At 35.3% G+C, this 14,557-nt stretch overlaps 1 protein-coding gene across 2 annotated transcripts in view; it reads right to left on the reverse strand.

Moving 5' to 3' along the window:
- The window catches only part of trappc9 (trafficking protein particle complex subunit 9), a 278,660-nt gene that overhangs the window by 189,784 nt on the left and 74,319 nt on the right, over positions 1-14,557 (reverse strand). For both annotated transcript variants that reach the window (XM_073812647.1, XM_073812646.1), the window contains 3 exons: positions 9,808-9,893; positions 1,452-1,578; positions 100-232 (listed from right to left, as the gene is read on the reverse strand). In XM_073812647.1, the coding sequence (XP_073668748.1) occupies positions 100-232; positions 1,452-1,578; positions 9,808-9,893 (346 nt within the window). The remainder of the gene's footprint in view (positions 1-99; positions 233-1,451; positions 1,579-9,807; positions 9,894-14,557) is intronic.

A 14,557-nucleotide genomic window follows, 5' to 3' on the forward strand; every position in this document is an offset into this window, starting at 1 on the left:
GAAACGGGACAAGATGAGATGAGATAGAAAAAGACAAAAGATGAGAGAAGAAAAGAAGAAGGAAAAAAGAGACAAGATGAGAAGAAAGATGAGACCAACCTGGGTAACGATGTGCAAAGCTGCAGTCGTGGGAGTGACGGCACCACCTCCAGTGCGCACCCGCTGCTCTTCACCCCGATCAGCCCGTCCAGCATACAGTCACTGCTCACCCCAAACACACACGTCTGATAACCTGCACGGTACACACAAACACCACATTAAAGGCTTTAACATTTATCACAGACTTCACTAATGATATAAAAGCAATTAGAGCTCATTAAAGTCCTCGAAAACAAGCGCCGGATTTGTAAACGTTAACAAAAAGTGACATAATACAAGGATCATGGAGTTTATCCCTTTTTAATGAGAGGATCTTCTTAAACAGTGAAATGCTTGACTTGTGCATTTAATCCAAACAATAATGCAGTAATAAAAAAGAAATCAAGGCTGTCTTAAACTTAAAAACATGTTTTTTAAATAAGGGGCATGCGGTCCGTAAGATGTGAATGCTCTGCATATCCAAGCCATTGGCATACCCAAGGATACGTTTAAGGGCTACTTTATGTTAACATAAAAAATTCCTTACATAAAAAATCCTGGGTAATTGTCTGTAAACTTAATGCTCTTGACAGCTTTGGGGTTTGCAATAGGTCATTATTATTGTTGCACGCTATCAAAGCATTGCTGGAATGTTTGTGATTTCATGCACAAAGGAAAATCAAAGTCTTTACTGGTCCACTTATATCCAAAAACTGAAGTCCGACCCAAGACCAGAGATGGTTTTGGGTCTAAAAGTTTCACGTGCACCTCGGACACGGGTCGAGTACTATATTAACGGCCTCAGGTAATTTAAAATGAATGTGACTATCTCGCATGTGTCCATCGAGTCTTTTCCAACCCCCCCCCTGTTTGCCAATAGCGTTTGCGACATTGTTTGGCTGGCGTAAGGTATTTTCGTTAAGACAGACCTGTCAATCAATTTTGAAATCTGTCCATGAAATGCTTGCCCAATAGGAAAACTGCTGTTGCTACCAGATGGAGAACAGACGGTTTCATCGGACGTACGCGCGTTGTCGGGACTTAACTTTCGAAACTTAATACCTCGTTGAAAATAACAAATGTTTTGCTTTCCTAAAGATGAGGGGAGACGGGCAATCATGGATCACCGCTATGAGAAGGGAAGTTTGGCAGCCGATCTGTAGTTAACTTCTGGAAGTTTACCGGAAGTAACGTTTGTTCCACAAAAGCCATTTGATTATGTTGTTACTGATTAAACCGTCTAAAGCCACACCCACTATGATAAACATGATGCGAAGTTGCGATTTTATTGCGAGGTTTGATTTCATTGACAACTTGTTTGGAGAGTGCACAGAGCCCAGTTAAGTTCTCATCAATGTTTATGTTAAACTCACCGGTGATCGTGATGTTTCCTGCGGTTCGTGGAACTCCAACCAGAGTAACGGGATAGAGGCCAGACTCAGCCGGCAAAGACAAAGCAGCAGGAAGGGACTCGAAATCCACTCCTGACGTCAACAGACCCTGACACACAAACACACAGAGAGATGACGTTAGACAGCAAGTCGACATGAGACATCACATTTAACTATTTCCACGCCATTGACGAGTTATCTCGTCAATTAAGAGAAAACATTTCCCTACCAATGACGCTTTCCTGACGCATTTTTATGGTAATTTGCAGTGTTGGGGAAAGTTACTTTTAAATATAATGCATTACAATATTAAGTTACTCCCAAAAAACTAACTAATTGCGTTACTAAGTTACTTTTCATGAAAAGTAATGCTTACGTTACTTTTTCTTGTCTGAGGCTTGATCTCTTTCAGGCCTTGCAGGTGTTTTTTATGACTGAAAAGTTCTGTTTTCAGAAATTGAATATTTCATTACGAAAATGTCGAGCTGTGGCCTGCCATCTCAGTTTCTGACTCAAACTGTTCTAACACAGGCGTGTACGTATAGGATGCAAAATGTGACTACGTTTAGTTTAAGTACATAACTTTTTTTAAAGCTCACGTAACACACGCTGTTTCTGCATTTCTGATGTTAATCTGCAGTACCTATAGAGTAGTATGACATCCTTTATATCTCCGAAGAGTCTTTAGTTTAATCAGATTTATAAAAGAAAGGTTAGCTTTACCGAATCTTTCCGATAACGTACGGAAAAATGAAGAAGGAGGAGTTATACCGCGGGAGGAGCGAGTACGAGTCATGCAACACTATGTTTTAACTTATGATTCACTACATGTTCGTGTCATTTATATAATATACACGCACCTATTTCCAACATAAGACAGAAGTCTTACTTACCGCGTGCAACTCGTCATGACCCGGTTGGGAAAATCCACCAAATCAAACACACACGCAAAACTGCTACTCGGATAATAAACTATATCCATTGTTTTCATAAGGCTGGATTTCTTCTCCTTACATCCAAAAACACACTTCATATTTCGTGCCAATGTTGAGTTTTGAAATTAAACAAAGCTGAGTCGCGTGATAAGAAGTTTGCAAGCTCTAGCGTCTCCCGCTGATTGACGGGTGGGCGGGGTTATCTGGGGGAAGTGCCCAGTGAAACGTATAGAAAACCCCTGAAACGTCAGTTGGACCTGTAATCGAAAAAAACTTTCCGAAACTTGTACGAACCCTGGCGAAGTGCATTCGGCACAGAAATACTCTGCAACATGTCCAACTGCTTTTTTGCACTTTGCCTACGTTTAACATGAGGAAACAACTCTATAACTGTGGTAATAAGTCAGAATGCTTGAAATACCATTGAACGCCCCCCCCCCCCCCTTTAATAAATAAATTAAACTAAAAAAGTAACTTGCATTACTTTTATTTGAAAAAGCGACTCAAATATTAATGTGTACATTTAAAAAGTAATGCGTTACTTTACTTGTTACTTCAGAAAAGTAATATTATTACGTAACGCACGTTACTTGTAATGCGTTACCCCCAACACTGGTAATCTGTAATTTCGTTATTGTCCGCGCTCTAACCCAATTTATAAAAAACTAAAGCAAAAACTAATTTTTAACTCCGTGTATGTTTTGATAATCGTTCTGAATCTGATCTCTAAAGAATCAGTTTGTTTGAAAGCAGAAGGTCTGTTCTTTCATTTGATATATTTATATGTTTATATATTTATAAAAGAAACTTTTCCTGGAACTTTTGTGAAAATCACAAAAAATGTTGTTAGGCAACTTTTTTAAAAAGGGTTGGTGGGGAATGAGTTAACATAACTAAAACCTAAAACAGAATAATGGAGCACAAAGGTGGCAATTTACAAAAACGGCACATGTGGCATTTTTATCTGTCCCAATATCATTACGGCTGTGGTGAGAAAAGCATTAATTTACCACAATTTACCTAACTTCTGATCCACAAAGACCCTAAGTTCTCAATGCACCTATGTACTGAACAAATGCTGAAATACACACTCTTAGGGGTGGTTTCCCGGACAGGGATTAGCTTAAGCCAGGACTAGACCTTAGTTTAATCAGGAAATATAACTCGTTTTAATAAACATGCCTTACTAAAAACATTACTTTTGTGCATTTTGAGGCAAAACAAAGGGCACTGATGTATTTTAAGATATGTCAGGGCATGTTGTTTTTTAGTTTGGACAGCTCTTACATTTAATTTAGTCTAGGACTAGTCTAATCCCTGTCCGGGAAACCGCCCCTTTGTGTAGTAAATGAAGTTGAATTGGTTTAAATTATTACAATTTTATTTTTATAATTTAAAGCAACTTCTAACTACCGGTAGTCAAAAAATATTAAATGACTTATTATTTCAAGTACAAATGTAGAGACAAATGTAAGGGTCTTTCTATAAAACAATAGAAAGCTCACAACCTTGAGCACAAGGCTTGTAATGTCAAATTACACTGTAAATCTCTGCTATCGTAAAATTATATTCCATATAACATTTATTAACTAGATTTAGATGGCATAATGCAATTTATTAGCACTTTAAACACCTTATTTTTTGATAAGAAGGTTTAAAGTCAAGGCTTTACAAAATCACCCAAACCAAAAAGACTGCATGATGCAAAAACAGAAATTTTTGAGTTTTCATTCTTATCTGTGTTTTTTTTTACTGTAAACATCATATAATCAATCATCCTGCACCATATCTGATGAAATCTTTCCCAGCATGTTCTCCCATCACGCATGGAGAAAATTGCTCTTGTTCACAGCACTGCAGTGAAAAGAAACGCCGTTACAGGAATCAGAGACAGATGAGCACCAGAGCCAAAGACGGATTGAAATCGAGAGTACAGGGACGATTATTACCACCCAGATTCTCTTCGCTGAGATACTTCACCTCTCTATTCAAGCTCAGAGTCACCATTCAGACGCCTGCAAATGTACTTTTTTTATCATATTAGAGCGAATGAAGCCATTACACTTCAGACTCCAGCAACTGGATGAAGAAAGAGGATTTTTCTTTTATCAGGATATTTTGTTATCTCGTCTCCCCTCTAAATGGACAATAGATGATTCAAGCAGTCAAGGTGTCTGTCTGAAACTTTTACTTCACTCCCAAAGTAAGCGTTCAAGATGCCGCAAAACTTATTTTTTAAATCAGTATATTTTTCTTAATTTTCAGTGAAAATATTTAAGATTGTTTAAAGTCGCAATGAAATTGAAATTAAAAACTATATATATATATATATATTAGTGTATTAACAAATGACTTATCTGTGAGCTTCATTATTTTTTAAAAATTTTTGTGTGCTCATAATCTTTAATCAAAAATGCAAATCTCATTCCCTCCTCAAAACAATCTCTCTTCACTTCCGGTCATAAGTATGGCAGGTGGTCCGGGAGAAGATCGCAGCAATTAGCAATTAGCAACACGACCCAACTTCAAACGATCCAATCAGATCTCGATGGACAAATTCAAATCCAGACCTGCCCTTTTCATCTCAAAAGCCGTTTCATTCAGATATACGTCACCACGGGGAAAATAAGGCAATCGCTACTTCCGTTTCATGGCGACTTTAAAGGAAATTAAATGTACTCACGCAAAATTGTGTAAAATACTGAGACTGATAAAAAAATACTACACATCTTGACTTGGCCAAAATGTTTATGTTTAGGTGACAACAATGTGGTAAAAAGCAGAAAAGTCTGCGTTTCTGTAAAATGTAAAAAATAAAAGTCGCGTTTCCGTGGATCCGCAAAATAAAAAGCCGGTATATGGCGATGTTACTTTGTAAAGAAAAAAACGCACCTGGGCACATACACATTCTTTCAAAGAGTGATGAACACAAACAATCAAGATGGCAAAAGGCAAAATCGCTGTATGCGGCCATGTAAACACTTTAATCGCATTTATACCACACTAACTGAAGTGCGCGTGTGTTTTTGTCATGCAACTTAAGGGCGCATTAGTTTAAAACTTGACATTAGGACGTTTATTTTCTGAACTCAGACTGCTGATCAGCAGTCTGGCTTCAACCAGAAATGGCTCAAAAAACGCAACAGTGGCGTAGAAAAGCGACACAGAATAATGAAATACTTCCATAAGAACGTGTTTGTCATTTAGCATAATTAAATTAAAATGTGTGAATATCAGAAAATAAAAAGTGAATGTAAACAGGAGTGAAGAGGTCCTTGTTTGATCATTGGAAATACCGTATTTTCCGGACAATAAGTAGCTCCGTCGCATTGGTCAAAAATGCGTTTTGAAGAAAAAAAAACATATATAAGTTGTGCTGGACTACACGTCATGTTTATTTAGAAAATTATTTTACAAAAACCAAGCCGAAGAACATACATTTAATCTGGAAAGGCAAGTTTTTCAACTAAACAATAGCACAGAACAGCAAGCTGAATAGGTGTCCGGACATGTTAAAGTAACATTAACAGTTATTTACATGATACACAATAGCATACAGGGTTAATTAACACAACAGGCTAAATTAACACAACAAGCCTAATCAAGTTCAAAAAGGTCCCGAAGTCATTCCGCATCACTGAATCCATTGAATTACATAAATACAGGAACAGCATATAGCGGACTCTCACGGCTGTAGACGATAATGGTTTCTCTTACTTCATATGAATTAATTTTGACGTATAAGTCGCACCTGACTATAAGTTCCAGGACCCGCCAAACTATGAAAAAAGTGCAACTTATAGTCCGGAAAATACGGTAATAACATTATTGGTGTACATGTAAACGAAGTCGATGTTTTTGTTATACTCACGTATGCCAATAGCATGCATTCACACAACATCACCGTTACCACAGATTACATTTCATAGTTTACATGGAGACAACAAGACGTCGCTTTTAAAAACTTGCACTTTAAAACCCGTTTGCGTATTTAGCACCTCAAAATGCTTTGTAAAGAAACAACAAAACCACATAAAAACTGGGATGTTTTTTGTTGAAAACGTTGTTGTGTAATCATCCTCTCAGATTTACTTTTCATCCCACCATGTAGAGGAGAAAAGCTCTAAAAACAAGTAAAAGGTAATAATGTAATGGCATTTGAATGGCATTGCCGTGGGGAACCTATTAGAGCACCTTTCCTTATAAAAGCGTATAAGATACTGCAGCACTCTTTACACCAAAAACATTAGGGCTGCTGCATTAAACAACTTTCATCTGCAATTCATCATGAATCTAACCATAAAACTCAACACTTCTGCATAGTTATTTAAGAGAGATGTTTTTATGAAGTCAAACTTTAATGTGCCATCAGGTAAAATGACAGAGAACTAATAAGTTATTTGGTGCGCTGAAGGTTACCCACCAGCAACTAACCTGTAACACGCTCCACTATCTAAAGCCTGCGGCTCATATTATGTGTAAGGTTTCATTATTCTGTTAGCTGAATTTTGAAATATCTCATTTGCATTCCCTCCTGAAAAGGTTAATTAGCTTGACAGCTAATGCTAACGATGTGTTTCTTTTTGGCCTGGATGTCCAACGGCAAATTTTTAGTCGCCGTTACAAAGACCCTGTAGAAAAATGTGTGCTCTTTTGTGTGGATTTTTTATGTTTCACCTGACAGAAGTTGTACAACCTATTTTCAAAGCACGGCACCATTATCACAGGCACTTAATTAAACCCTGACCAGAATGAAATGAATACCTAGAAGAGAAATGTTTTCATGAACTAGCATTTTAAAATGGGAGTTACATCTGAACAAGTTATACAATTGTTTAAGCATTAAGGAGGACAAAATAAAGCTTCTGAAAAACAGGAATGGTTTTTGGATGTTAACTCTTTCCATGCCAGCCAATTGCCAGCCAGCACTTTTTATGATTTTCACAAGAGTTTAATGCCCTACAGACCCTCTTAATGATTAAGTATTTATATATAATATAAATTATACATAAATATACAAATGTATATACATAAGTAAACATTTTTTTAAATATAAACATGCATGTGTGTGCATTTATCTAAACAAAGTTATTTTACACAGTTACACATACACACACACACACATATATGATGTAAACAAAAACTTTTATTCTGCTATAGATTAACCGCGATTACATTTAGAGCGAAAAGCTGAGATAACTGCATTTTTGTGAATGACTTTTGACAGAGATAAGATTCAAAGCGATGATCAAAAAACATACATGGAGTTTGAACTGTTTGCCCTAAGGGAATACTTTCGGGTTTTATAAGTTGGGTAAAATAATAGCGGAAATACGGATTGCCGGAAAAACTCCTCAACTCGTCATTGAGAACTATAGAGATTTCCTTGATTGTTTAATTGGTTTTATTATGTTTGTTTAGTATTTATAGCACGCTTAAAAATAAAGGTGCTTCACAGTTAGCTGGGTTTCCATCACACTGATTTTCATCGCATGAGAAAAGCAGAATTGTGGATAAAAATCTCTCAAATCGCTAAAAGGTTTTTACGCTCGCTTGAGGTGGTTTTTAACTTTTGAGTAAATGCGAATAATAGGAGATTTGCAGAATAAATTCTTATGTAGCGAACATAAAACCTACGAGTTAAACAGAGTTAACTTGTCAATGACGGGGAAAGGTTCTGTATGAAACCCTACAGCCAAAAATGGTTCTTCTATGGGATCACTAGCTGGGTTTCCATTGAAACATCAATCAAATCTTGTCAAAAGAAAATAAAACAAGGCACTTATATGGCAAGTTATAAATTTACTAGCTGTGCAGCTTGTAATTGCCAAACTGAATGCTGCGCACAGAAGAAGAAATTATGAATTTCTGATGCAGGCACTAGCAGCAAGGGCATTGCGATGACGTCAAGCCCCTTATAGACGGTTTCATTGGACGCACGTGATACACGTCTGGATCCGAACCTTACTTCCGGTTTCGTTTTTTTAATGGTCTGACTAGTTACTAAACTGATCTCTTGAACGAATGCCTCGTCAAAAATAACAAATGTTTTGGTTTCCTAGGTAATCTATGTGTTGTTTTTTTGCTTGCTATATAAATAAACTACGTTTAAAGAACTTTGTTGTTATTTATTCTTAGCGGACTTTACCGGAAGTTACGTGCGGACCGTGACACCCGCTTGTTTATATTGTTACTGCTGAAACGGTCTATATGGTGAGGACAACGTCAGCTGATGTAGCTAGACGATCACGAGGTTTTTATGTTCGCTACATTAGAATTTATTCTGGAAATGCGTTTCCATCTCCCATTATTCACATTTAGTCTTTTTCGCATACGTCAAAAACCACCTCAGGTGAGTGTAAAAACCTTTTTGCGAATTAAGATATTTTTATTCAAAATTGGTCGTTTCTTAAAATCAGTGTGATGGAAACCCAGCTAACTGTGAAACACCTTTATATAAAATAGTGCTGAAAATACACTATTTTTTAAGTGAAGCAAACATAATAAAACCAATTAAATAATAAAAGAAATCTCTATAGTTCTCAATGACATTTTAATTATTGGGTATTGTGTAATTTTGTATCACAAAAATCTCAGTTATTGTTTTTAACTTGACATTTGAATCAAAACTAGTTAGAACTTATGGTTTTATTTTTGTAGCTTTCTGGTGTCAAACATTTTAATTTTATAGATTTTTAATATTAAATATATACTTTATAGCGTTATTTTGTTTATTAAAATAAACTTAAAGTGCTATAACTTTTTTAATAATAACAACTCCAAACATTTCAGTGAAAAACTTTAAAGTCTCTTATTTAAAGATCAGTTTCTAGACCAAAGAATACCAATGGTATACTGATTTGAAGGTGAACATCACCTCTCAACCCCACATTACAAAAGATGGATACAGTTAAGGAGTCAATAGACTTCAAACCGCAGTGTAAAAGTTAAAATAAGACATCTAAGTCTCTGTTAGCTTAAACTGCAATGTTTCTGACAGTGATGGCAGAAGGGCCATGAGGAGTTATGCTGGTCTAATGTTCCTCTGTATCTTCGTCCTGACAAGATCTGATTCTGAACTGTGATTAAGACATTAAAGTGTCAAGCTGAGTTTTACTGGGGTAATTATCGTAAAGAGCCCTTGCACTTTAGCAAGATTAAATGGACAGACAAAGAGGCCGAATTGTCTAATGAACTCGATCCTCTTTCGTTCTCTCTGTCAATGCAATGCAATGCGACCTATATTTTTTCTATTAAAACGCTGTCCAGTTCTTCATCCAGTTCTTCCTAATCTTCACTTGTCAGATTTACTGTGTATTATGAATTAAACCAAATGGTACTGTATTTGAATCTATTTTTTTGTAAAAACTACAAATGCAAGTGTATCAGGAGTTGATGCTCACCATGTTCTCCACTCGTAGTTCAAAGGGCATGGGGTTATAGACCATTAACTGCACCTCACAAACGTCACCCTGGACCCACTGGAAATCTGCAAAACATGCAAAACAAATACAGACATTTATCAAAAATGCCACTTGCTATATATTCATACAGAAAATAAAACACATCCAGTCATGTTGATGTTGACAGGCTTATCAAGAACAGCGCTGCGTCTCTCAGCCAACAGCTGGAAAGATTTGGAGAAACGCCCCGAGCGCTTTTATGCTGTGCAAGTTTCTACGCACTGCTGTGCAATGTAAATTTGATCAAATTACACTGCCAGTGGCTATTGTGAATATAAAATTTTCATCCTTGGAGTATTTAATAAACAATAACACAATCTAGTATGAGACCCTTCTTTATTAAAAACATCAGTATATTTAGTTGAATTTAATTTTTGCTGAAAAATCTCTCAGACATGAGAGCCAATGGACTGAAATAACTTCGCCAAGCCTTCTGCATTAATCTGAAGATGAAGTCTAATCCCGATTAAGCGTTTCCAAACAATGGCTCCACGCTCCCTGAGGGAGGAAATATTTTCAGAGTATTATCTACAGTATGCTTGGAGATTTCATGCTCAAATTAACCGAAGCCGCGTCTGACACTAATAATCCAGCGTCGCTGCGGGCCGTATGAAATTCAGAAGGCATCAATAATTTTCTAAAAGTAAAAACCAACATTTATCACTGCTTTCAGTCACCTTTAAAAGATTTTTTGATGCTGTACATTTAAAGGGACACTCCACTTTTTTGAAAAATGCTCATTTTCCAGCTCCCCTAGAGTTAAACATTTGATTCTTACCGTTTTGGGATCCATTCAGCTGATCTTTGGGTCTGGCGCTAGCACTTTTAGCATAGCTTAGCATAATCTATTGAATCTGATTAGACCGTTAGCATCACGCTAAAAAAATAACCAAATAGTTTGGATCTTTTCCTATTTAAAACTTGACTCTTTTGTAGTTACATTGCGTACTAAGACTGACGGAAAAAAAAGTTGTGATTGTCCCATTAAGCCAGAATGAGAGTATAGTTGCTAGTCATACTGTCCTCTAAAATCGCAACTTTAAATTTTTCCGTCTGTCTTAGTACACGATGTAACTACAGAAGAGTTAAGTTTTAAATAGGAAAAAGATCAAAACGCTTTGGTTATTTTTTAGCGTGATGCTAACGGTCTAATCAGATTCAATGGATTGTGCTAAGCTACGCTAAAAGTGCTAGCGCCAGACCCGGAGATCGGCTGAATGCAAAATGGTAAAAATCAAATGTTTAACTCTAGGGGAGCTGAAAAGAGCATATTTTTTTTTTTAAGTGAAGTGTCCCTTTAAGAAAACATGTGTTATTCAGGGTGGGCCAAACCCACTGATCTTTACAAATGACTGAATCACTCATTGAACGCTAAACTAACAGCGGGAGGTGAACCCACTGGAAGTGTTCGGACGGCCATATTGGTATGCCCAACCGACAGAGGACGTCATTGACTTAAATATAACAGTTCTTCTTTATTATATATCACTGGGCAAGCGTCTACATACTGAATAAGCACTGATATGTCAATATGGGCAAAATATTTGTACAATGATATATATTATTACCATAGTATATAATCTCTCATATGGTGATGCAGACCTGTTTAAGAAAAATGATGCTAGTTCAGGACAAATAGTTTGTCAAGTCTAGTCATTTTTTCACCACCCAATAATAAATATTTTCCACTTCTGTCAAGGCATCTATTAATCCTTCCTTAAGCAGTGCATAAATCCCAACCGTAGAGCTACACTGAATTTACTCAAGAGTAAACTCCAGGTCTCGCTCCTAAGTCTTAAGGGAAATTAAAGCAAGGCTGAGAGAGTAGCGTCTATATTATAGATGCTGTGAAGTCGGAGGCAGTGGACGGGGCTTTCCATAATGATGAATGCCTCAGAAGAGTGCAGGAACCTGGGAGAGGATAAGATGGTGACAGGTCAGACCAGGCCAGACCAATTAAATGTAATATCACTCTGAAAGGAGAAGCCCAGGAGGCAGTTTAAACATTTCATTTGAGCTAGATGACACACAAAGGTCCCGTAGGCACTGCTCTGAGGGAGGTGAAGTCCATTATGGGTGGTTAACAGAGACCAGAGGCTAACCGAGTAAGAAATGTACCTGTCGAGTGATGTGACCTTCATAATAACACCAGGACACAGAATTAAGAAAGTACAAAGCTTTAATCTTGACAATAATTGCAATATAATGGAATAAAATATGGTTGAACTTAATAAATAACACAATCATTAGAAGAATAAAGCATTGTCAGATGGTGAAAGACATCAAATGTTTAGAGGAAGGCTCACAGTTAGACTCACTCTCTGTTACGGCAGTTCTCTTTAAAAGAGGACCTGAAGGAGACAGCAGCCTGCATTAAACATATTTCTGGCCGGATACAATACATGAAACATACATGTGTGTGTGAGAAGAGATTTTTGAGCCATGTGGATAATGCATGCAACCTCAAAATCAATGAAGGATCTTTTCTATTTTTACTACTTGGTTTAATGGGCAAAATACTGTATAACCAGATCTACAGATTTTTTTCTCTAGACGTTTTATTCTAGACACAATGAATTGTTAATTAATTATACAAATCCAGATGCAAAAGAACAGCGCTGGTGCCATCATTGTGAACATCATGGTGCAGATATGTTGCTGCATTTTGTTATGTGATAAAATAAAAAACGGCATCACAAACACTCACAACACTTTCAAAACGCGGCAGCTACTGCAATGTTCAGTTAACCTGTGTACAAAGATGATGGTTCAAAGTCCATTTCATAATGTTTTTATCTAGATTAACCTCTAGAGGGGGCGCAGAATTACGTTTATGTGCTCCGACTTAGAGATCTCTATGTAGTCTTTTAAAATTATATGTATATAATTTTATATAAATATGTTTATATATGGTGCTAACATGCGTTCATCTAATAATTTTATATAAATATGTTTAATACACTGCAAAAAATGATTTTCAAGAAAAAAAATCTTAGTATTTTTGTCTTGTTTTCAGTAAAAATATAAAGAATTTCTTAAATGAAGATGCTTTTTCCTCATAAGCAAAATGACCCAAGAAAGTAAGTCTAGTTTTTAGACCAAAAATATCAAATTTAAGTGATTTTGTGCATAAAACAAGCAAAAAAATTTGCCAATGGGGTATATATAAAATATAAAAATTTCTTAAATGAAGATGCTTTTTCTTCATAAGCAAAATGACCCAAGAAAATAAGTCTAGTTTTTAGACCAAAAATATCAAATTTAAGTGATTTTGTGCATAAAACAAGCAAAAAAAATCTGCCAATAGGGTAAGCAAAAAAATCTTTAAAATTTTCTTAAACACTAAATTCAATAAAAATTTGCTTACCCTATTAGCAGATGTTTTTGCTCGTTTTATGCACAAAATCACTTAAATTTTATATTTTTGGTCTAAAAACTAGACTTATTTTCTTGGGTCGTTTTGCTCATCAAGAAAAAGGATCTTAATTTAAGAATTTTTTAGATATTTTAACTGAAAAAAAGACAAAATACTAAGAAACTTTTTTCTTGAAAATAATTTTTTTCAGTGTAGGCTAGTTTTTTTAAATTACTTTCTTACTTTTTTAGTATTTTTGTCTTGTTTTCAGTAGAAATATCATTTTTTTTTAAATCAAGATGTATTTTCTTGATGAGCAAGATGACCTAGGAAAATAAGTCTATTTTTTAGACAAAAAAAATGTATTAAAAAAAAAAATATATATATATATATATATATATATATATATATATATATATATATATATATATATATATATATATATATATATATATATATATATATATATATATATATATATATATATATATATATATATATATATATATATAAATAAAATTATTTAAATGAATTTGCGCTTAAAACAAAGCAAAAAAAAAATATCTGCCAATGGAATAAGAAAATTTTTCTTGAATTAAGTGTTTATGAAAAAAGTAAACTTATTACAAGAAAAGTTTTCTTATTCAATTGGCAGATTTTTTTTGCTTGTTTTAAGCACTTATTTACTTAAAGTTTAAATTATTGGTCTAAAAACTAGACTTATTTTTCTAGGTCATTTTGCTCATCAAGAAAATACATCTTAATTTAACTTAATTTTTACTGAAAACAAGACAGGTACAAAAGTAATTTTTTTGCAGTGAATGTTTTTTAACGTTGAAATGTGAAAACAAACAAAAAATTACAGCATTACATTAAGATCTACTTATGTTGCAAATAGGGATGGGCATGATTAATCGACGATCGATAATTGATCGTTAAGAATTTAGTCGATGACGTTAATTTGTTATTGATTAATCAAATACTTTTTTTTCTAATGCAGGTTGCGTTGCCTAGCGTGTGTCTTGAAGCAATTAAATGAATTTCACTGTGTGGCAGCAATTCAACATTTTACCACCAGGGTGCAATATTTGACACCATACTCCGTTATCTGTGACCTTCCGTTTTGATTTCAAAAAAATAATCATGAAGAGGTCATGACTTTTTGGAACAAATTAAGTCTCTGTTTAAGAATGCGGCTCGCAGCTGCAGGTTCCGCTGCTTTAGAGCACCGCATATTTAAGCGCATATATGTTCCGTTTGTCTAACTAAATGTAGTTTAACTGTTTGCCACAAGTTGATCTTGTAATAAAGGTCTCATGGAGGAAAACGCGCTGT

This window comes from Paramisgurnus dabryanus, chromosome 19, assembly GCF_030506205.2.
Source record: "Paramisgurnus dabryanus chromosome 19, PD_genome_1.1, whole genome shotgun sequence".
In the NCBI taxonomy this organism is placed as follows: domain Eukaryota; kingdom Metazoa; phylum Chordata; class Actinopteri; order Cypriniformes; family Cobitidae; genus Paramisgurnus; species Paramisgurnus dabryanus.